The 20,816-nt window shown below is 55.5% G+C and overlaps 1 protein-coding gene across 2 annotated transcripts in view; it reads right to left on the bottom strand.

Moving 5' to 3' along the window:
• Positions 1 to 20,816, bottom strand: part of LOC111154195 (ATPase H+ transporting V1 subunit C2) — a 52,221-nt gene that overhangs the window by 9,728 nt on the left and 21,677 nt on the right. For both annotated transcript variants that reach the window (XM_022513646.1, XM_022513645.1), the window contains exons 3-7: positions 16,120 to 16,205; positions 9,049 to 9,143; positions 4,509 to 4,600; positions 2,131 to 2,229; positions 1,503 to 1,571 (exon numbers count right to left, since the gene is read on the bottom strand). In XM_022513646.1, the coding sequence (XP_022369354.1) occupies positions 1,503 to 1,571; positions 2,131 to 2,229; positions 4,509 to 4,600; positions 9,049 to 9,143; positions 16,120 to 16,205 (441 nt within the window). The remainder of the gene's footprint in view (positions 1 to 1,502; positions 1,572 to 2,130; positions 2,230 to 4,508; positions 4,601 to 9,048; positions 9,144 to 16,119; positions 16,206 to 20,816) is intronic.

The following is a 20,816-nucleotide window of genomic DNA, read 5'->3' on the forward strand; positions in this document are numbered from 1 at the left end:
CAGGTCTCACAGGCATGCTGGCCAGGTCACCTTTCCTGTCTCTGGGCCACCCCAGGCTCCAGAAACTTTTCCAGAATCACCTCTGCAGACCCTCCGGTGGCTCGTTACAATGCAGGGCCGGGGGTTCCAGTCTGAGCAGCCAAATCACCTACTGAGGTAGCCGGAGGGGTCCCCCAGCTCGTGGCCACAGAAAGCCAGAGTCACAGAGCACTGGTGGCCTCTGCCGAGCTGGCGGGTCTCAAGGACAAGCCCCTCCATCCGGCTGTCTGCCCTCCTCCTCTCCCTGCGGACGCCCCTGGCTTCCTCCTCTGGCCTCCCCTCATGACCTCAGGCTATGGCTGTCCTGTTCCCTGCACCCCTCAGTGTAGCTCCTGATCGCCGTCTCCTGTGAGCTGTAACCCCGGGAGAACCACCCCAACCGGAGGGGGCCTCAGAGTGGAGGGGCACGGGCAGAGCTGCCCTCACCCTACGCTGTGCACCCAGAAGCAGGTGAACTGGCGCCGCCGGCCGAGACTCACTGCCAAATCTTTTTAAATTATAAACTACTTCAGACATACAAAAAGGTATAGAGACGGGCCCTGGGTGGCTGTTGGTTAAGCGTCTGCCTTGGGCTCAGGTCATGATCTCTGGGTCCTGGGATGGAGCCCCACTTCCAGCACCCGGCTCAGCGGGAGTCTGCTTCTCCCTCTCTGCCTCTCCCCCTGCTCATGCACGCGCTCTCTCTGTCTCTCTGTCTCAAATGAATAAATAAAATCTTTTTTTAAAAGAAAGGCATAAAGAATAACAAATACTACATATAGGCGGGCCTGACTTAAGACTTAACACAACGCTCACGCGGCAGAAGCCCCAGGCCCCACCCTAGCTGCATGTCACTCCCTGATCCGAGGTCACCACTGCACTGAGTCTGGCGTTTCCAATCCCCCGAAACACCCCCTCAATTCTCCTGTGCACCTGCACGTGCCCAGATCACGTATGGTTTAGTTCCGTCTGTTTCCAGGCCTTGAGTAACTGGCTTCAGGCTGGGTGTGCTTCTCAGCCACTGGCCTGTCCTGCTCCACCCAGGACGGTGACACCCACACCTGCTGCTGCGGGCAGCCCCCTGCTGGGCTGGTTTCCCCACGTGTGTGGTCGTCATGGTTTGAATATATTCCTGTATCTCTTCTCCTGCCACTTTCCCAGCTCTCACTGGCCACTCCTGCTCTGACTCCAGCAGGCCAGATGCTGGTCCAACTGTCCCCACCCCACCCCACCCCCGTGGCCATCACAGAGCAGAGCGCAGTGAGGGGGATCTTTACCAGCATACAGCCAGAGGGGGCCTCCTGGAAGAGGGGGCAGGGAAGCGGCATTCTGAAGGATACAGGGAGTTTGGCACGTGGCTGGGGGTACGGCTGCAAAGAACTCCAGGCTAAGGGACTCTGATAAGCTCAAGCGGGGACGGCTGAGGGTCCCTGTACCCCCAGAGCATACTTGGTGCCTAGGTGCCAAGGTGGGGTTTCACTCACTTAGTTGACCGAGGGACCACCATGTCCGAGAGGGATTCATAGGTTTTTTGCCATTGTGCGTAGCTTGGTCTGCAAGAATACGGATCATTCAGTGATTTCTGCAGAAAGGCTAGGGGTGTTCGAGGGTTTAAGACACTGTACACCCCTTTTCCCAAGGGACTGAGATCAGCAGGCCTGGGCCAGAGAGCCCCGAGCACCCCCAACGTCCTGCCATGGGCACTGGGGACCCCCTCCCCAGCCTGGTCCTGGACCCAGCCTCCCAAGGGCGCCAGACGCCACAGACGGCCCAGGTGAAGGGTTCAGCTAGATATGTGTGGAAGCTTTCCAGTCCTGACCCTGTGTGGCCTCGGAGAAGCCAAATGACCTCTCTGGCTTCTGGACAAGGGGGTCACAGGTGCCCCCGCCCCCTCCCCGGTTTATTGTGAGCAAAATGGGCTCCTGTCTAAGGCTTGTGGCACACGGAAGCTGCTCACTGCTTTACCTGTGGACACTCACCCTGCTCCCATTCCTGCCGCTGGGGCCCTGGCCATGGAGGGCCCCTCTTTCTCTCCATTGGGCAGGGCCGGTTTCCTTCCAGGATCACCAACATGGGCTGAGGCCCCCAGTACCCCCCTTCCAGGCCACTTACTTGGGGACAATGACCAGAAGTGTGACGAGATACTCAGAACCCAACACGAAGTCTTCTTTGCTCACGATATCGCTTAGTGTCCGGGTGAAGAGGTTTCCCCTGAATTCGGGTGGGACAAAGGGGGCACGATTAGCAGAAAGACAGAGGGAGGTCACGTGGGCCCGGGCTTCTGGGACGCATGGACCCCCGCACACCCTCAGCACACAGGCCCTGGGTCAGGAGGGCAGGCAGGAAACATGAAAGCTCAGAGGTCCCTGGGCTGAGTGTGCCCCCTGGTCCCCCAGCTGAGGGTGGCCAGAGCTGCTGGGGCTGGCAGGGCCAGAGGCCCCCTCACCAGTCCCCCGAGGGGCGGCAGAACCCAACACCACCATCACCCGCACTGCCCCTGGGGCTGCTGGGAGGGGACTGTGGGTGGCAGGCAGCTTGAGTTACACCAGTGTCAACACTTGGGCTATACTGAGCTGAGACGGGCCCAGAGAGAGATCCGTGTCACTTTTCACACCTCCCAGGTCCAGCTGCCAGGGGACATCACCTGCCATTGCTTTCTTCATGCCCAGCAGAACCCGGTCTCCATCGAGATCATGGTATTTTTAGCACATGGTTCAAGGGTACTGGAGCAGCAAGTAGGCCAAGGACGGCTATGGAGACTGTAGCCTGGGCACCCTGACCGTGTCGGCTAATATATTAGGACCCAACACTTCCCTGGCCAATGGGTTTCAAGCACTCCGCCAAGGCCAAGGTCTTAGGTAACATGCCACCTCCAGCCTCACCTCTCCCACCCGAGCCTTCACTGCTAAGTCCCTTAGGACCCTCTCCAAAGGCACAGGGCACGTGCCCCCTACCACACCCCCATTCTGCTATCAGCTCTGCTCTGTCTCACTGATGCCTGCACTCCGAGCACAGAGCTGATTTTCCGCAGACACTTGTTGGGCGAGTCACTGTGAGCTCCCTGAGGGCAGAAATCCCATTTTCTTCTGCTTTGTTATCTTTAGGGGCTGGCATAAAGCCTGAGAGGATAGCAGGTGCTTACTACACATTTGTCGGAAGAAGAATGGGCGAAGGCGGCAGAACAGCTTCACCCCCTCCCCCTCCAAGTGCTCTCAACAGATCAGTGCGGTGGTGAATCAGCTGAATGACAAGGCTGGGCCAGATGTCTGCTCAAGTCCCAAACGATTCTCAAGGAGTCCACAAATCCATGATGCGACGAGTAGATGGCCCAGCAGGCAAATGGTCAATGCCGTGATGGCTCTAAGCCAAGGTCACCATTTAGGGTGCTCTCTGCCATCGGCGCACTCCCCTTCTCCCATCTCATGCCTTCGCAGGGCCAAGAATGAGGCGAAACTCAGGGGATGCCCATTTAATTCTGATGCAAAGTCACGCAACCAATGGTGACCATTTCTAGTTGAAGTGCACCTCTCCCTTTTTGCTTTTAAATTCTCCGCTAATGTACCATACGCTTCTTTCACAAGAAGACGCCTGGCCCAGGGACCATCCAGAGGGAGAGGCGGGAATGGGATGGTGAGCTGCTCAGAGGAGCGGCTGGTTCTGACCTCCCATGGGCACTGCCCTTCTTTGGAGGCTCTTCAGACAACTGCCAACAGAATCAGATCCAGAATCTGGGGAGCCTAGGAGGGTCCTGCCTGCCGGCTTAGCCCGACTCAGGAGCATCTTCCAGACTCCACAGCAGGAGCTCATCTGGCCTTTCCTGACATGCCTCCCAGGACAAGGCACTTACTCCCTTACGAGAGAGTTGCAGCCGGCATGACACTGGGTTTCTGCTTTTCTCCAGAAACCTACCACCATCTGGGTGATTGGTGACTGGTGTCCACTGGCCACACAGTCTGCTCCCTCTCTCTTGTGAGGGGTCCGTCATTTGAGTGCAGGAGGCTCCAGAGTCCCTGCAGATGCTCTGCTCTGGGCTGCAGCCCCCACTACCCTGGGGGCCCTCCCAAAGGGCCAGGCTCGGCTAGTCAGGTCCCCCCACCGCCTTTGCAGAGAGGGTCCTCTGCTAAGTTTCCTCCAGGGGAAAGGTCTTAGGGCCCCTCAGGTGTTCTCAGTAACCTGGGGAGGTTGGGAGAGGGAGGGAAGCGGGTGAGGGGCAGCATGGTGTTCCTCTCTGGGCTCAGGCAGGGGGGTGCCATCACCCTGGCTCGGGCCTTTTCACCACGTGCACCAAGGCCCCCCTCCCAGTCCACAACTCCCAGAGAGGCAGGAGGGCTGCGGCGTCTGCCCATCTGCCTCGCTGGTGCGCTCACGCTCTCTCTCTCTCTCTCTCTCTGACCCAGCATAGACCCTGGTTTACCCAGAGACCTGAAAGGCACACTCCTGCCTCCGTCCGGCCCCCACCCCAGCCCCTCGGTGCAGAAGCTCAGACTCACATGGATTTCTTCTCCAGGTTCTCCAGGTTTGTCTTCAGAGTGTTGTAGGAGGCTATTCGGGATTTCAGGTCAGTCTCGATTTGGGCCAGTTGCTATTCGGAAAAGCAAAAGACAGGGCCCAACTTCTCAAAATGGCCATAAAGTGAGCACAGCACACTTCGGAGTAAGCAGTAAGTAGTCAGGGCCTCCCGCTTGTCCGGAACGCTCACGTTTCCCCCACACCGCTCCTGCACACATGCCGGCATTTGGCCCTGCGTAGCCCGTGGGGAGCAGGGGACAGATTCACGTCCCCACTCTGCAAGACCGCACACGGGCACGGCTGTTCCAGAACCCCTCAGTGAGGTGACTCTGCTGATCGCAAGCCCTCCTCACACTGCCAGGCCAGCCCAGGCTGACCCCCTCCTGGCTTCTGGGGGGCCCACGATGGCTCAGCCCTGCCGATGCTGGGTCCCGGGCTCCACTGGGCCCCGCGGCCCCCTCCCAAGGGAAGGGGTGGGTAGGCAGGAAGGCTCCTTTCCGCCTGCATGCAGGTCACGGGTCTGGAATGCAGGAGATCCCGTTGTCGAATTTCGGGGAGGGTGTCCCAGACCCCCACCCGCAGCAGGCCCGGGCGGACATGTTGTGGGAAGAGGGGATACAGGACGAGCCCAAGGCCCACGGCCTAGCTCTCCTGCCTTCTGGTTGCCTGACCTCAGAGGCCCCACCTGCTCGGCCAGAGGGATGATGTCCTCCCAATGGCTGGAAACAGAAAAGGCAAATGCCCACAAGGAAGCCTTCAAAACACAGCCCCTGGCCCCCAGGCTCATGCTTGGACAGCAGAGTCCCATCATCACAGAACTGCTTCAACAAAGGTGGGCGCCCCCCGTTACGGAACACAGCGCGGCCTTCCAGATGGTCGCGGGAGATTCCTGCACGCGAAGGCCGACCCCCCAGCTCTTGAGGGACCGCACCCCTCCTCCCAACTCAGAGCCCCACGTCCTGAGCCAGCTCCCTGGCGGCGCGCAGTCGCACCCCGTGGGACCCCCACTCCATGCCAATAAACGCTGCTGACACGGACACCCCCGGTGTTGGCACGCGACAGCACGGAGGCCGCCTGAGGGACCGAACGACCCCGAGCTGAAATTTACAGATTTCGTTCGTATAGACACGGAAGGATCCACTTCCAAAGGTTAACACGTCGCTCACCTTTTGGGGGAGGAGGAGAGGGAGTGGTCTAGTCATGGGAAGCTTTTCCCGTTTTTATCATTGTACCTTGATACTTCTGATTTTTAAAATAAGATATGTAATTTTTTTTTTTTTACCATTTAAAAAAATCTCTTCCTTTAAAATGACAGATTTCATGGGAAATGACAAAAAGATGACACGGGGGACACCCTGCTGGCTGTTGGTTCGGTGTACGGTTCTTGACCCCGGGTTCGTGGGTGCAAGTCCCATGTCTGGTGTAGATTACTTTAAAAAATGAGTAAATAGAGACGCCTGGGGGGTTCAGTCACTTGAGCGTCTGCCTTCGGCTCGGGTCATGATCTCAGGGTCCTGGGATCGACCCCTGCATCGGGCTCCCTGCTCAGTGGGGAGCCTGCTTCTCTCTCTGCCTGCTGCTCCCCCTGCTTGTGTGCTCTTTTTCTCACAAATAAAATTTTTAAAAATGAGTAAATAAAATACTTTTAAAAATCAGAGAGAGATGCCATGTACCCATGTTACATAACAACAGTGTGCAATCATAAGCAAGAAACTAACTCAGGTACAATCCACAGTCTTAACTTTTAAAATCATATATATTTTTTTTTAAAAAAAAATCAAACAAAAAAGTCCCCGTTCAGCAAGGTGAGGTCCACCTGCCCCAGCCAGAGCTCCTCCAGGGAGTGGGTGCCCCACCCAGTGTCTGTGACCCCCGTGTCTGTGACCCCTGGGAGGGAAGCTGGCACAGGCTGTGCTGAGGGCGTGCATTCAGCTGGGCTCCGAGGTGGGGGGCCAGCTGGCAGAAGCCCCAAGAGCTTCGTGGACCCTCCCGCAGAACCCAGAGATGCTTCCGGTGGTGGAGACATCAGCCGCCAGCGCCCCGAGGGGGTCGGCATGGGTCCCCCACCCTCAGCAGCACATGTGCGTGCTCAGGAGTAAACCTTGTGCCGTGTCACACGGGTGAGGTCTGGGGGCTCTTCTGAACCTGCAGCATAACCCAGCCAGTGGAGACTGACTGACACCATGGTGGGCTGGCACCAGGTGACCGCATGTGCTGTCACATGCAGGGCGGGGAGGGGGCAAAGCCCTCCCCACCCTTGAGCCTCCTCTTTAAGGGACACATTGAGCTCAGTTCCCAGCAGTCGGGAGGGTCTGGGGGCCCGGCCCTGACCACCTCAGCACAGGGCTCCTCCAGGCTGGGAGACCTCCCCGGACACCCGCAAGTGCAACTCGACACCCGGTGACACTGCGACCTTTGTGTCCCCAAGGCTCTCCCCAAGAAGGACCTCCCGTTGGAGGAACAGACCTGAACCAGGGCTGAGGACATCATACACGGGGTCCTGGTGCAGGTCAGCCTCCGGGGCCAATACTCAGAGCCTCAAAGAGCTCGTTCCCTGCAGTGGAGCTGGCCCGGGGCCTCCTTGGGAAGCCTTGTCTCTCTCTATGTGCCCCACCCCCCAATCACACACACACACACACACACACACAGCACAACCAAGACCTGCATTCCCATCCCAGGTCCCGGAGCAAGCCACTGAACCTCTCTGCCAGCCTCCTCATCTGAGATCAGTGGAAGGGGTTCCATCTCACGGGGGTGACACGGGAAGGGGACCCTACCTCGTGGGGGTGACACGGGAAACAAGAGCCCAGTGTGGTTCTGGGCACATAGGGAATGCTGTCAACACCGGTGCCCTCCTCCCCATCCCTGCCTTCCTGCCAAAGTCACTCTCTGGGTCCCTGAACTAGAGAGAAGCCAACTTCTGTCCTCTACAACTGTTCTGCTTCCCTCCCAGTTGACATCCTGTCGTGTCCCAGGGTCCTCACTGCTAGCTGGCACCCCCGGGACAGCCACGCCAGTGAGCACCGTCCTGAGAGGACGCAGATCACAGCCTGACCGCCTGCCTGGCTCGGCCTGGCCTCAGAGAGCCCCGCGGGGTGCAGCCGGCCCCAGCAGTGATGGCGAGCCCCCGGGTGGGTGGCAGAGGCACACAGGACCTCCGGGAAGACACACTTGGCTCAGGTGCGCTGGGCAGCCCCTCCTCAGAGGGCTTTCCGGAATCACTGCCCAATTGTCCCAGGAGGGGCCGGGACCTCTGTGGCGTAAGCAGTGCCGGAGGAGCCGCACCCAGATTCCGGAGCCTTCTGGCCCCACCCGAGTTTCCACAGACACGGGCCGGGCACTAGCCCGCCATGGCAAGCACACAGGGCTGCACTCGGATGGGTCCCAGGGGCCCATCTCCTGCCCCTGACCCGCCCAGACACACCTGGGTGGCTCTGTGGTCTGAGGAGACAACAGGAAGGCTTTGTTCCTGGCCTGGCTGAGACTCTCCCCGCCACCTGGGCCAGGAGGAGACACGGCCTGTGAGGGGCTCAGTAGATAGTGGAGGGAGGGGGGCAGTCCTAGGCCATGAGCGCTCACCCTCAGTGAGACAAACAGGAGTCAACAAGGCCACAAGCCCCCACAATGTCCCCAGAGACTTGGGCCACAGTGCTGTTACTTATGAAGTAAAAGCTGGAGGCCGTTGCTTACCGAGATGGTAGAATTGTGGCGTGTGGTGCTTACTGGCCTTGCTTTTTTTTTTTTTTTTTTACAATTTATTCATTTACTTTTAGAGGGGGATACAGAGAGAGAGTCCCAGGCAGACTCCCCACTGAGCGCAGAGCCTGATGCGGGGCTCGATCCCAGGACCCTGAGATCACACACGACCTGAGTCAAAACCAAGCCGGAGGCTTAACCGACCGTGCCACCCAGGTGCCCCTTCCTGGCCTCACTATCGTTACAGTCGCCTTAAAGCAGGCGCAGGACCCGCTGTGATGCCTTCCGTAACTGCCTCCCAGGAGTCAGGGCTCCTAAGTCGGACTCTCCATGGAAGCAGATCGTTCTTGTCAAGCAAACAATCACTGCGGGATGTGGTGGGGGCATGTGGCTCTCATGAGGAGGTCAGGATGGGGCTGAGCTGCTCCATCAGCACCTTCCAGAAAGTAACGAGCTGGAGGGAACCCACAGAAGGGGCACCAGGGGTGCGTCCGGTGGAGGCCGCTGCCTGGCGGGGGACATGGCCGGAAAAGGTGGAGGGAGGGCAGGTGCCCGCCTTGAAACCCCAAAGTCCCTGGCCTTGCCCAGGGCATGGAAGGCCACGCCTGAGAAAGGCACCAGGCCTGGTCAGGGCTGGCAGGAAGCAGAGGGGAAGCAGACACCGCCCAGGGTCACTCGGCAGAGCTGGGACCCCACCCAGCCTCCCGACTCTGGCCTTCCAGAAAGTCCCTCTTGGCACCCCCGCCTGGGCCCCTAACACCCTGGTGGTCAGCAGTGCCCGGGCGCCAAGGTTAACTGTCCCCCGAGAGAAGGCCGTCCTCTCACCTTTGCCAGAGTGTCCACCACGCTCACCAGCGGCTGCTTCGCGGGGTACTTCGCCATGTCCCACTCAAAGTGGGTCACAAAGGATGTTAAGTCAACTGGAAGGAACACATTTCAGCAAGTGAGTGGGATTCTCCCTGCCTCATGAGACCAAGGCTGCCAAACCCTGAGCCAAGCAGCCCCGCTGAACCCAAGGAAGCGATCAGAGAAACGGGGGGACAGAGTCGGGGCTCCGGGAAAGCACACGCTGCACCCCCACCCCCGGTGGAGTACTGGGCCAGCCACAGGCCTTCCGTCAGGACCGCCAGCAGCACCCAAAGCCCCTCAGAAGAACACACCAGTGGCCACACCTGTGCCCCGAATGCGCTCAGACGGCTGCCCCCAAGGTCTGCCTTGGGGAGATCCTACTTCCCCAGGAGGCAGAAGCAGGATCGGGAGAGATTCCGAGAGCCAGGCTCGTTCCCCGACTTTTCTGGTTGTGCCAGCCACGCTTGTTCTGTTCTGAGGTACCTCGGAGACATACCCGACGGCCTCAAGCCAACCCCAAAGACCACAGAGCCAGGTATGGGTGCCCCCTGCTCGCAAGAGGAGCAGAGCTGTCTTTCTACCGTCCTCACCCAAGCACTGGGCGGGGCGATTTCAAAAAAGGCATTTTAGGGGCGCCTGGGTGGCTGAGGCCGTTGAGCAGGCTACTCTTGATTTCCGCGCGGGTCGTGATCTCGGGGGCCTAGGATCGGGCCCCCCACTGGGCTCTATGCTCAGAGTCAGCTTGAAGAGTCTTTCTCTCCCTCTCCTTGGCTCCTCCCCCTACTCTCTCTCAAATAAATAAATCTTAAAAGAAGAAGACCACGACGATGACGACGACAGTGGCGGCATTTTAAACCTTGGCAAAATACTAGACTCTGCGACTGTGTTTTTTGGTACGTGGTGAGGAGATGCATTTTTCAGTCCTTTATATAGACGTCTATAATGAGTAGACCAAACCAGAGTTTTCTCAGCAAAATTTCCCTTTTCCCCTTGCTTTCTCCAAAGGCAAACCGAAACCCGCTCCCCTTGAGATGTTTCTGGTTCCCTGTTGGCTGTGGGCAGAGGAAGGAGCCCCGGAGTGAGGTCCCACATGCCACACGACTGAACCGGGGCCGACTCAGGACCCTGGGTCTCCAGCATGTTAGTAACTGGCCCCTCTGCACCTCAGTCTCCTTACATGAAAAATGGGTGGGAAAGCAGGCCACACACCTCGGGGTGCCCCCTGGAGCCCGCTGCTGCTTACACCCTGCCCCTCGCTCCCTGTACTAAGTCGGGTCAGTGCACGCGATGCTGGGGTGGCCCCCGCCGTGAACCCGAGCCAGACCAGCCTTCCTCCACTGGGTTCTCACGCCACAACACGCGCACGCCTGCCCTTCCTAGCATGTCCTTGTGCACGGAAAGGGCAGTGGTGGTTGCTCACTCAACAGTTGGGCACGTCCACTGAACCCCAGGTTGCCACCATGAGGGGGAGCAGAGACCACAGCACCCGGATTTCAAGGTGCTCAGTCGCCTAGGGAGACGACCAGGCAAACCTCACACCCCGGCGAGCGGCAACAGAAGCGTGGCCTGGTGCGAGGGCTGGGAGAGCCGGTGCCTGACTCCCAGGGAGGGCGGGGAGGGCCACAGGGAGGGGCTGGAGGGGACAGGAGTTTGCCACATGGCTGGAGGGGGAGGGCACTGAGTGTGAGCTGAGGACACCCAGAGGAGGTGTGCGGGGGCCCAGGAGTCTCTGGGACAAGCCGATGGAACAGGAGGGCTGTGGCAGGGTCGTGGAAGGCCGTGTCTACACTTTCTCCTGGGGTGATAAAGACACTAGGCGCACATATGGAAACCCCCCCCCCCCATTATCTGCCCGTAAGTGGCCATACATCGCTCCAACTCCAACAGCAGGGCTGGGAAGGTCACCAAGCAGGTTAGGACACCAAGCCTCTGGGGGCTGTGTGGTCAGTCAAGGACATTCGTGCACTGAGATTTCTCGGGGGCCAACAGGGGCTTTGCAGGAGAGAAGCTGGCAGGGGAGTGTGGGAGAGAAGGAGCAGCTGAGAGGCGCCCAAGCTCTGGAAGCAGAAGGGGAAGGGCAGGCCCACACGACTGTCCACGGAGGCGGCCCAAGGCACACCTGGATTTCCAGGCGGGAAAGGGAGGGGACACTGACTAAGCTGGGCAGCTGCGACGGCAGCAGAGGACAGGAGGGGGCAGAGGGGAGAGAAGATGAGCTCAGCTCGGGGCAAGCTGGAGCCCGACAGGAGGGCAGCCGAGTCCCCAGGACGCAGATGGAGATGAAATGGGGCTCAGAGGAGAAAGCAGCCTGCTGGAGAGGAGGGCGTGCCACAGGCGGGAAGGGCCTCACGACCGATCAGGCAGGTGACGCTGACCATTCCCGTTGGCCGGCGCCCGGGAATTACTGCATTTAACTTCCCTTTCAACCCGACTAAGTGCTATCATCATCTCCATTCCAGAGGTGGGACCGGCACGCGGTGGTGGGGCATACAGAGTGCCATGCCCCTTCCCTGTCCACCCACAGACGGTCACGGCTACGGTGTGCACGGCGGCCCGTCTCTGCCCAGGAACCACGTGCTGGCACGTCTGGCTCACCTGCCTTTAGAAGAGGTCCCCGGGTTCCAGGGGGGCTGGAACTGACAAGAGTCGCCAAGGGGAGGGAGCTGATCCGTTAGGATGAGCATCCTTGTAAGGAGAGACACCACGGAGCTCTCTCTCTCCCTCCCCGCGCGCTCTCTCCAAGGAAAGCCCCTGTGAGGACCCGACGCAGGAACCAGCCTGCTGGCACCTTGACCGTGAACAACCAGCGTCCAGAACTGTGGGAGATCCGTGTCTACTACGTCGGCACCCCCAGGCTGGTGTTTTGTTCTGGCACCTCAAGCCGATACAGATTTAAGTATAAATCTGGGATTACTGGGGCGCCTGGGTGGCTCAGTGGGTTAAAGCCCCTGCCTTCGGCTCGGGTCATGATTCCAAGGTCCTGGGATCCAGCCCCGCATCGGGCTCTCTGCTCGGCAAGGAGCCTGCCTCCCCCACTCTCTCTGCCTGCCTCTCTGCCTACTTGTGATTTCTGTCTGTCAAATAAATAAATAAAATCTTTAAAAACAAAAAATCTGGGATTACTATGGGTTTTTGTATTGCCACCCCTGCAGGGGAGAGTGCAGACCGGGGAGGAACAAGGAATGTGTGGATAATGGGGCTGTGGGTCCAGCACACTCAGAGCCAGAGGCAGATCCAGAAGGTGGAGAAGGAGCCCTCCTATGGTGACTGATCCCACTCACGGGAGCCCCCCATCTCCCCCCTTAGCCCCTCGCCCCTGCTGCCTGGCTCCAGGCAGGAGATGCTGGCCAGAAGCTCCTCCTCCTCCCTACTCTGCCACTTCCAAGCCAAGCTGCCTCCCACCGCATACTCTCCCTGCTGCTTTTGTCCTTCAGCATCAGGACAAGGGCCGCCACCTAAAAGCCTGCCAACCGACTGCCCGCCCCACTGTCTTGGATGTTCCCCTGTTCCCTGCCTCTTCCAGCGCTGCCTGACCCTCCCTCCCCCATTCTCTTGGCGCTTTCAGGCTCCCTGAGGGCCGACGGCTGTTTCTGTGTCCCCAGAGCCTGTCACAGTGCCCAGGACAGAGCAAGGGTCCCATATAAGAACCTCTTATAACTCCGGGGACTGAAATAACTCGCAGGACACGGGTCGCTTAGAAGAGATACGCTGTCCACGGAGTTCGTCCCCAGGCATTGTCACAGACGCTAGGGTCTCTGTGGCATTTAGATCAGAGAGAATGAGCTGGCCCTTTCCTCTAGAAGGGCTCCTGTCATTCCTGGCAGACTCTGCTCATCTCCTTGGGGGGACTCCCAAGGCTCCTCAGGCATCACGGCACGTGCAGGACCGCAGGGCTGTCCCCCTGGCCAGGAGCTCTTGGAGAACAAGCCCCTCTGCGCGCTCAGCACCCAGCACAGAAGCTTCCTGAGGCCTCTGTTGAGTGACCTTCCCACCCCAGCTCCTGACCCCGACCCTCACCCTCACCCTCACCACACATCCAAGGGCAGCATGTCCCTGCCCACACCCATCACCTTTGGTGACAACATGGTCTGAGGACCGTTCTCCATCTTAGAAAGCAGCAAGCCATTCCCTTGGGCCTGCCAGTCCTTCCAGCCCTGCGGCCTTCTGTCTGCCTGCCCGGGAAAGGACAGGCCTCCCCTCCCCTCCCCCGGCTGAAGTCAGAGGAGCCTTGGACACCTGGCCCGGGAGGTCAGACCATGACCCAGGCAGGCTCACTCAGAATCAAAACATGCAATAAACTGGCAGCTGTCCTTGAGTAACGAACCTTGTCTGAGAACCACAACAAGGCCTTCCTGGCAGGGAGCAGGACAAGGGACCCGCAAACACACATGGGCCACAGCCCATCTCCCGCTCCACTGAACGGATCTCCAGGTGTTTATGACTTCTGTGCACGATCTAGGGCCCACTCCAAACAGCGGTATGTCTGCCGGGCTTCTGCTACAATCCAAAGCATCCACAGCCTTCCTTCCAGACTCAAAGCTCAGCTGGGGGCAAAGAACAAGCCAAAACAAGAGATGCCTCAGCAAGGCAAGGAGTCTGAAAAGGATGAAGTCCATGGACAGGGGAGAAATGAAGTCCACGGACAGGGGAGAAAACTAGGACCAGGAGAGGTGACACGCCAAGGTCCAGGACCAGGTCTGACCTCTCTTAAGGAAGCTGCCGCCACTGGCTGTCCCCATGACATGGCCCTGGGGGAGATGGATTAAATCCCACCTACGGAAGCCAACCTGGAGCCCTCCAGTTCATTCTGCCCATTGCTAGCTCACTAGTTCCATGGGTGCTCTGCAGAAGAAAAAGGAAAAGATTTCCCAAGCCCAATCCTACCAGGGAAGCCCTAGCCAAAGTCAGTCTGACCAGGTCTCTGGACTGCAGTACTTTTCAGAGCCTTTATTGTGCTAACACGCATTGTGAATGTCAGGAGTCAGCGGCCGCAGCCCTTGACCTCTGTGTGCACAAAGCTGGTTATAGAACAAGCCTTCGAAGCTCTAGTCTCGCCAAAGTCATGGGGACCCGATTCACAGGGGGCCTGGAGGTAATGAAGCATATTACATAGATAAATACAGCTGAAACTCCTCCTCCCGAGAGGAAGCCGGGCTTCAGAACAGCAGCCACCTGCCCTGGGGATGGAGACTGCGGGATGATAACGTTTAGCTTTAAGTAATGGGAAGTTTGAGTAAAAGCAAGCATCCTGTCCGCTACTTTAACATGAGCTCGAACCCTCGTGCCTTAAAGTCCAAGTTTCTACACGGCAAAGTAGCTCTCTACCTTAAGCCAACCCTTCCGTCTAGGGCCCTTACAAGTTACCTGCTGGGAAGGAAGATCAGTTGATCAATTTAACAAAATAATTTTTTACTAGCACCAGCAAGAAATGTCAGTGCCACCAACAGATTGCTTTTGGAAAGGTATTTTGGTTAAGTTCCGATCTGTAAAGACCCGTGTTCCTCCTGAAAGGATTTGCTGGGCTTAACTGTTTGTCCTAGAAGGATCTGCGGGCCTAAATTCCACCAGTTTGAGCAGGATGGAGAAAACCTAAAGCAAACAGTTCCTCTGAGCCAGCAACGGCCCGTTGAGGCCCAGGGATGCCCCCTCCTCCCCAAGGCTCCTGAGAGAAGAGCCCTGTGTGAGTGGACCCCAGCAAGGCCACATGAGGCTAAGCCTGACACGTAAGCCGCCAGGGTCCACAAGAGCCAGACTCCCAGTGCAGGCAGGAGAGTGGGCACTGAGGACAAACATCAAAGAGCAAGGAGCAGACCACCGCCGAAAGACACAGAAAGTCCACCTTGAACTCCAGAACCATAGGATCACCCCACTCCCAGAGGCATGCAGTGCTGGGGGCGGGGAGGTGGGAAGGGAAGCAGGGCAGACATGAGAAAGAGGGAAAAGGAATAAAACAGGTGATAGGTCATACGGCTATGGTGACCCAGTCCCAGGCTGATACTCGAGAAATCCACCAGGACCCAATCACCACACCCCAATGACCAGAATGAGAGTCCCCCTTCCCAGGGACACGCAGGCATCACGCCAAGCACACTCACGGCAAACAACGTACAACCTACTCTTTAAATATTTCATTTTTTCCTTCAAACCTGCAATGTAATAAGGAAGAGTTATTCCATCGCACAAACCCACAAAGCCAAGTTCAGATCTGGGAGCATGAGCAATTCCCTTTTTCCATTTAAACAAGCAAATAAAAAAAAAAACCTTCTGTGGTTCCCAAGAGGGAAAAACTATGAACTGACACGTAACGAGTGATAGAAATGTCAGATACAGAATTTACACTCTCATTTTTGGTCTCGTGTACATGCGGACGGTCACACGTTCCGCGACTTCTGCGGGGTTCAAACACCTGATTTGAAGTTTCCCAAGTCTCTAAGTTTGCGCCTTGCACATTTCCAGCACACTCAGATCATATGTCCACAGTTAAGGGGCCTGAATGTCTCTGGAATCTGGGGTCTCCCCTGCCGCCCAGGAGAGACAGAAATTCTAAATGCGAACACACAACACAGAGAGCATTTTTGGTCTCTCTGGATTTACTGGGCACAACTCAAGACGTAAGTCTGAGGCTTTCCTCAGCCCCTGAAGGCATTTTCCATCTTCTTCTGGGAGAGAGAGAGGAATGAATTGGGCTGGGTGGGGTGGGGATGGGGGTGGGGAACGGGTGGAATTTTCCAAGCAGGACAGAGCAGGAGCTCATAGGGAAGGCGGGCATATCAGACAACCCTGAGACCCCACTGACCCCATTCTCCCTGCAGGTTTCTACAGGGTAAAAACGTCAGATGCTCTAGAAATGCCACAGCAGGACCCTCCACAGGCCAAGGGGCAGGTCTTCAAATCAGAGGTCCTGCTGAGCTCAAACTGGGCGGTATAGCTCTCCCCAGTGTGCCCATCCAGACGCTCCACGGGGCCTGTGCCTGCAGCCTTGGCCAGGTGAGCAATGGGCTAGAACCGGCTGAGAGAGGCCTGGGTAAGAACACACCAGTGACCTACCTCCGTTGGCTAGGAGGTTCTCCGGAACCTTCCCCTTGGCATCTTCCATGACTTCTACCACACTCTGGGCCATCTTCTTTATGAGGCTTTGGGAAAAGAACACAAGGCAGTCAGACTGGGAATGTGCCCTCCAAATCGTCTGTGACATTTCATCGGGGGTGGGGATGGGGAGAGATGGGCACTGCCCTTTGGGGACTCTGGCAATGTGGAGGCACAGACTTCAAATGTGCAGACCCTTCGAACCAGTATTTCCACTTCTGGGAAACCGTCTTAAGGAAATAGGGTGAACACGAAAACCTCTCTGTATCAAAAGATGTTGTTCGTAGCACTCTTGCTGAGAGCAACGCACTGGAAACCATGGGAAGGTTCAACAATGGGGGATTGTTGGAAGCAAATGGGATATCCGACGAGGGACTGCTGCACACGCCCCTGGAAGGAAGGTCTACAAAGAATTCCTGATACTGTGGAACAAGGCACGTATTATCATGTTCCGTGGAAAAAACCCAAGATACAGCTTTACAGAGACAGCATGGCTGTAACTACGGGGAAATGTTCTTCCCACTTTATGTTTTTTTTATTATAATCCATAATGATGGGGCGCCTGGGTAGCTCAGTGGGTTAAGCCTCTGCCTTCGACTCAGGTCATGATCTCAGGGTCCTGGGATCGAGCCCCACATCGGGCTCTCTGCTCGGCGGGGAGCCTACTTCCTCCTCTCTCTCTGCCTGCCTCTCTGCCTACTTGTGCTCTCTCTCTGTCAAATAAGTAAATAAAATCTTTAAAAAAAATCCATAATGATGATTCAGTATTGAATTAATATGGAATATAATAATTCAGTATTGCTTTTATTATCAGAAAATCAAACATTTAAGTCTCCAGAAAGGATCCTGAGGGCTTCAGAAAGTATGAGAAAGGACGGTGAGCTAACGAGCATACAGAGCCGTCAAATCACGATATTGTACACCTGAGACTGATGTGACATTGGAAGATCCAAAAAAGAATAAAACAAATAAACCAGAGGTCTCCCCCACCCAAAAAAAAACACGAAGTATGAGAAAAGAATGGGAAGGGCAGGATTTCAAGGTAGAAGGACTCAAATTCACATGGCTCCGCCAGTTACCAAATGTATCACTTTTGTTTATTTTGCTTTTAATTTTTTTTATAAAAATAAATTTATTTAAATTAGACATAAATTAGACTTGTTACATAGATAATAGTTTTTCAATGTCTTCTTTTTTTAAAATTTTTATTTATTTACTTATTATTTATTTATTTATTTATTTTAATAAACATATAATATATTTTTATCCCCAGGGGTACAGGTCTGTGAATCGCCAGGTTTACACACTTCACAGCACTCACCATAGCACATACCCTCCCCAATGTCCATAACCCCCCCCCCCTTCTCCCAACCCCCTCCCCCCAGCAACCCTCAGTTTGTTTTGTGAGATTTAGAGTCACTTATGGTTTGTCTCCCTCCCAATCCCATCTTGTTTCATTTATTCTTCTCCTACCCCCTTAACCCCCCATGTTGCATCTCCACTTCCTCATATCAGGGAGATCATATGATTGTTGTCTTTTTCCGATTGACTTATTTCGCTAAGCATGATACCCTCTAGTTCCATCCATTGCTTTTAATTTTTAAGTGGGCTCCACACCCAACCCGGGGCTTGAACTCACCACCCTAAGATCAAGAGTGGCAAGTTCTACCAACAGAGCCAACCAGGCACCCTTGCAGCATTTTTTTTTTCTTTTCTTTTCTTATTCTTTTTTAAGATTTTATTTATTTATTTATTTATTTATTTATTTGTCAGAAAGAGAGAGAGAGGAAAAGAGCACAGCGGGGGCAGGGGCAGAGGGAGGAGGAGAAGCAGGGAGCCTCATGCAGGACTCGATCCCAGGACCCTGGAGTCCTAACCTGAACCAAAGGCAGATGCTTAACCAAATGAGGCACCCAGGTGTCCCGCCTTTTTTTTTCTTTTTTTTAAAGTAATCTCACACCCAAGGTGGGGCTCATACTGATAACCCCGAGATCAAGAGTCATACTCTTTTCCCACTGAGCCAGCTAGGTGCCCCCAAATGTATGATTTCAGTCAAATCCATTAAACTTCTTTGTGCCTCAGTTCTTTTATCTGTAAGGTACAGATTATATCCGTTCCACAGGATTATTATAAATATTAATATAACTGATCAGGGCACCTGGGTGGCTCAGTCAGTTAAGCATCTGCCTTCAGCTCAGGTCATGATCCCAGGGTCCTGGGATCAAGCCCCGTATCGGGCTCCTTGTTCAGTGGGAAGCCTGCCTCTCCCTCTCCCCCTGCTTATGTTCCTTCCCTCACTGTGTCTCTCTCTGTCAAATAAATAAATAAAATAATTTTAAAAATATATATGTAACTGATCAGACTCCAAGGGTCTAGCAGCAGACTGTCTGCTCCTGGAGGGTGAGCACTGAGAAGTCCGGCTGGAAAACATGTCAAACCAGGACCAAAGTCGGAAAGCTCTCAAGATCCAAATCTTTGCCTTAGGCCCTCTCTCGACCTAACCCTGGCCCCCAGGAAGGAGGCAGTATTTGCAGGAAGCCTGGATCAGGTCACCAAATTCCAGATGGGAACATGGTCTTCTGCTGTTGTAGGGACCAGCCATACTGGCCACTCAGAGCATGAGGCCAGAGGGCTGGAGACCAACACAGGAAACTGAGGCAGAAGGGTACTGAAAGGTCCCAGATTAAAGAAAGAGAGGGAGAATAGGACGGAGGAAGGCAGGAAAGGGGACGGAGGAAAGGCAGAGAATGATGAGCAGAGGAAGAAAGGGGGAGGGAGGGAGAGAGGGAAGAACCTGTTTTCCCATCAGAGTAACATGCATTCATGATCAAAATTTTAAAAATACCCAAAAATGAAAACCATACTCCTCTGCCCAAAGGAACACGCACTTTGCATTCTGAAATATTTCCAAAGCCTTAACACGTCCATAGCTTATGTGAGTTTTCTTTTGGTAACACCTACCACTCTAGCGGAGTCTACCAGGTACAACATCTGTAAACATTACCCCACGGAACCCTCACAGACAACTTGAAAGCGAGTATTAGCCCATTTGACAGATGAGGCCCAGAGAAGGAACTGGACCCCATCCACCCGGTCCATCTGAGGACTCCGAGGCCACGCTGCTGTCTACAGTCGCTGAGACCCAGCCTGGACTTAAATCTCGACAAATGTGTTGTCATTTCTTGGAACAGCAGCTCTGCATCACACTAATTATAATGAGTTATAATTATCCTAATTAGTGACCCAAATGATCTCATTCTATTTCTTCCACTATCAAACGGGGACGGTCCTGCTCGTCTCCCGGGGTTCTCGGTGGAGTCTGATGCCATGCCCCAGCGGTTCCAGGCACGGAGTTCCAGGCACGCCTCTGATGTGCTCCAGGCAGTCTGGTGGACCGCTTCCAGCGCTTGCCTCGCTCACGGGGAGACTCGACAGGAGACCGGGGAGGGTGGGGGACCCTAAGTCTGGTTCCCTCTCAGTTCCGAGAAGCTTTCTCCACTCTTCCCCTCCAACGTGCGGGTGTGACGACGCTTCTGCACCTGCCTGGGTTTGCACACCATCCCTACTGTGGGTCACCTACAGCCCACACGCAACTGTCCGTCCCTTTATAAACAGATTGTCCTCGTCTGAATGTGTCTTCTGTTAGCTGTTAAGACCCTGACTCACTAACTTTATTTATTCGTTTGCTCATTCATTCACCAAAATTCTGTATGTTAAGCAACTGGGTGCCCAGCACGGTTCACAGTGTTGTGAACTAAACAAAGTCCCGGCTCTCGGGAAGCTTCTATTCCGACACCGTCGTCAACTCCTCTTTATCCCTGGTCCGGTGGTGCACCTCCATCTCCTCTGTGCTGCTTGCTCTGAGAAAATTACCTGTTTACCTGGAAGTAGTAGTGGCTCTCACCCCCACCCCAGTGCCTGATGCCCAGCTCAGGAAATGTTTGTTGCGTGAATACATGAATCCCGGCACTCCCCAGCACCTAAATGCCACCCATGCTTGCTTCCTTGTCAACTGCAAAGCAGAACGCACTCATCATCTTGTGAACGACTCTCTGCTGCTCCTGATTCCAGCCCGTATGGATTTTTTAGCCACAACAAGATGGCCTCAGGCATGTCCACCACCGCGGAACAGCACAGAATAACACGGTCTGATGAAGTTTAACCACTGGAAAGCTCACTTACTTCACATAACAAAAGGGGCCCCGATGTAGCTGTGATGACCAACGACAGTCATCGGCCAAATGTGGTCTTACTGAGTCAGGATATTCTCCTCACCAGAAGGAACCTCAGGGACCACGTGACTCCACAGTTCACCGGGAACACACTTCCGTGAACGGAGCTTCCTGGTTCCTGGGCTCTGTTGCCCTACTCGTGGACACGTGGATTGTTTCCCCCATGATGGGATGTTGCAACGGCGCACATGTTTGGCCCACTTGCGCAGGCAGGGTCAGCTGTTAAAGGATAACCAGTGGAATAAAGGGAACGAACACTGATGACTTTTAACAAACAGGCTAAGCAACTCTCCAAACACACAGAGCCAGCGTACAGCCCCACCGGCGCTGGGCAAGAGGGCCTGCTTCCCGAAACCGTCGCCAGCATCAGGTGCCACGAATGTTTCATCTCTGCCGATCTGATAGCTGAAAAACGCCATCGCGCTG

This window comes from Enhydra lutris, unplaced genomic scaffold, assembly GCF_002288905.1.
Source record: "Enhydra lutris kenyoni isolate GAN:26980312 unplaced genomic scaffold, ASM228890v2 scaffoldscaffold35, whole genome shotgun sequence".
NCBI lineage: Eukaryota > Metazoa > Chordata > Mammalia > Carnivora > Mustelidae > Enhydra > Enhydra lutris.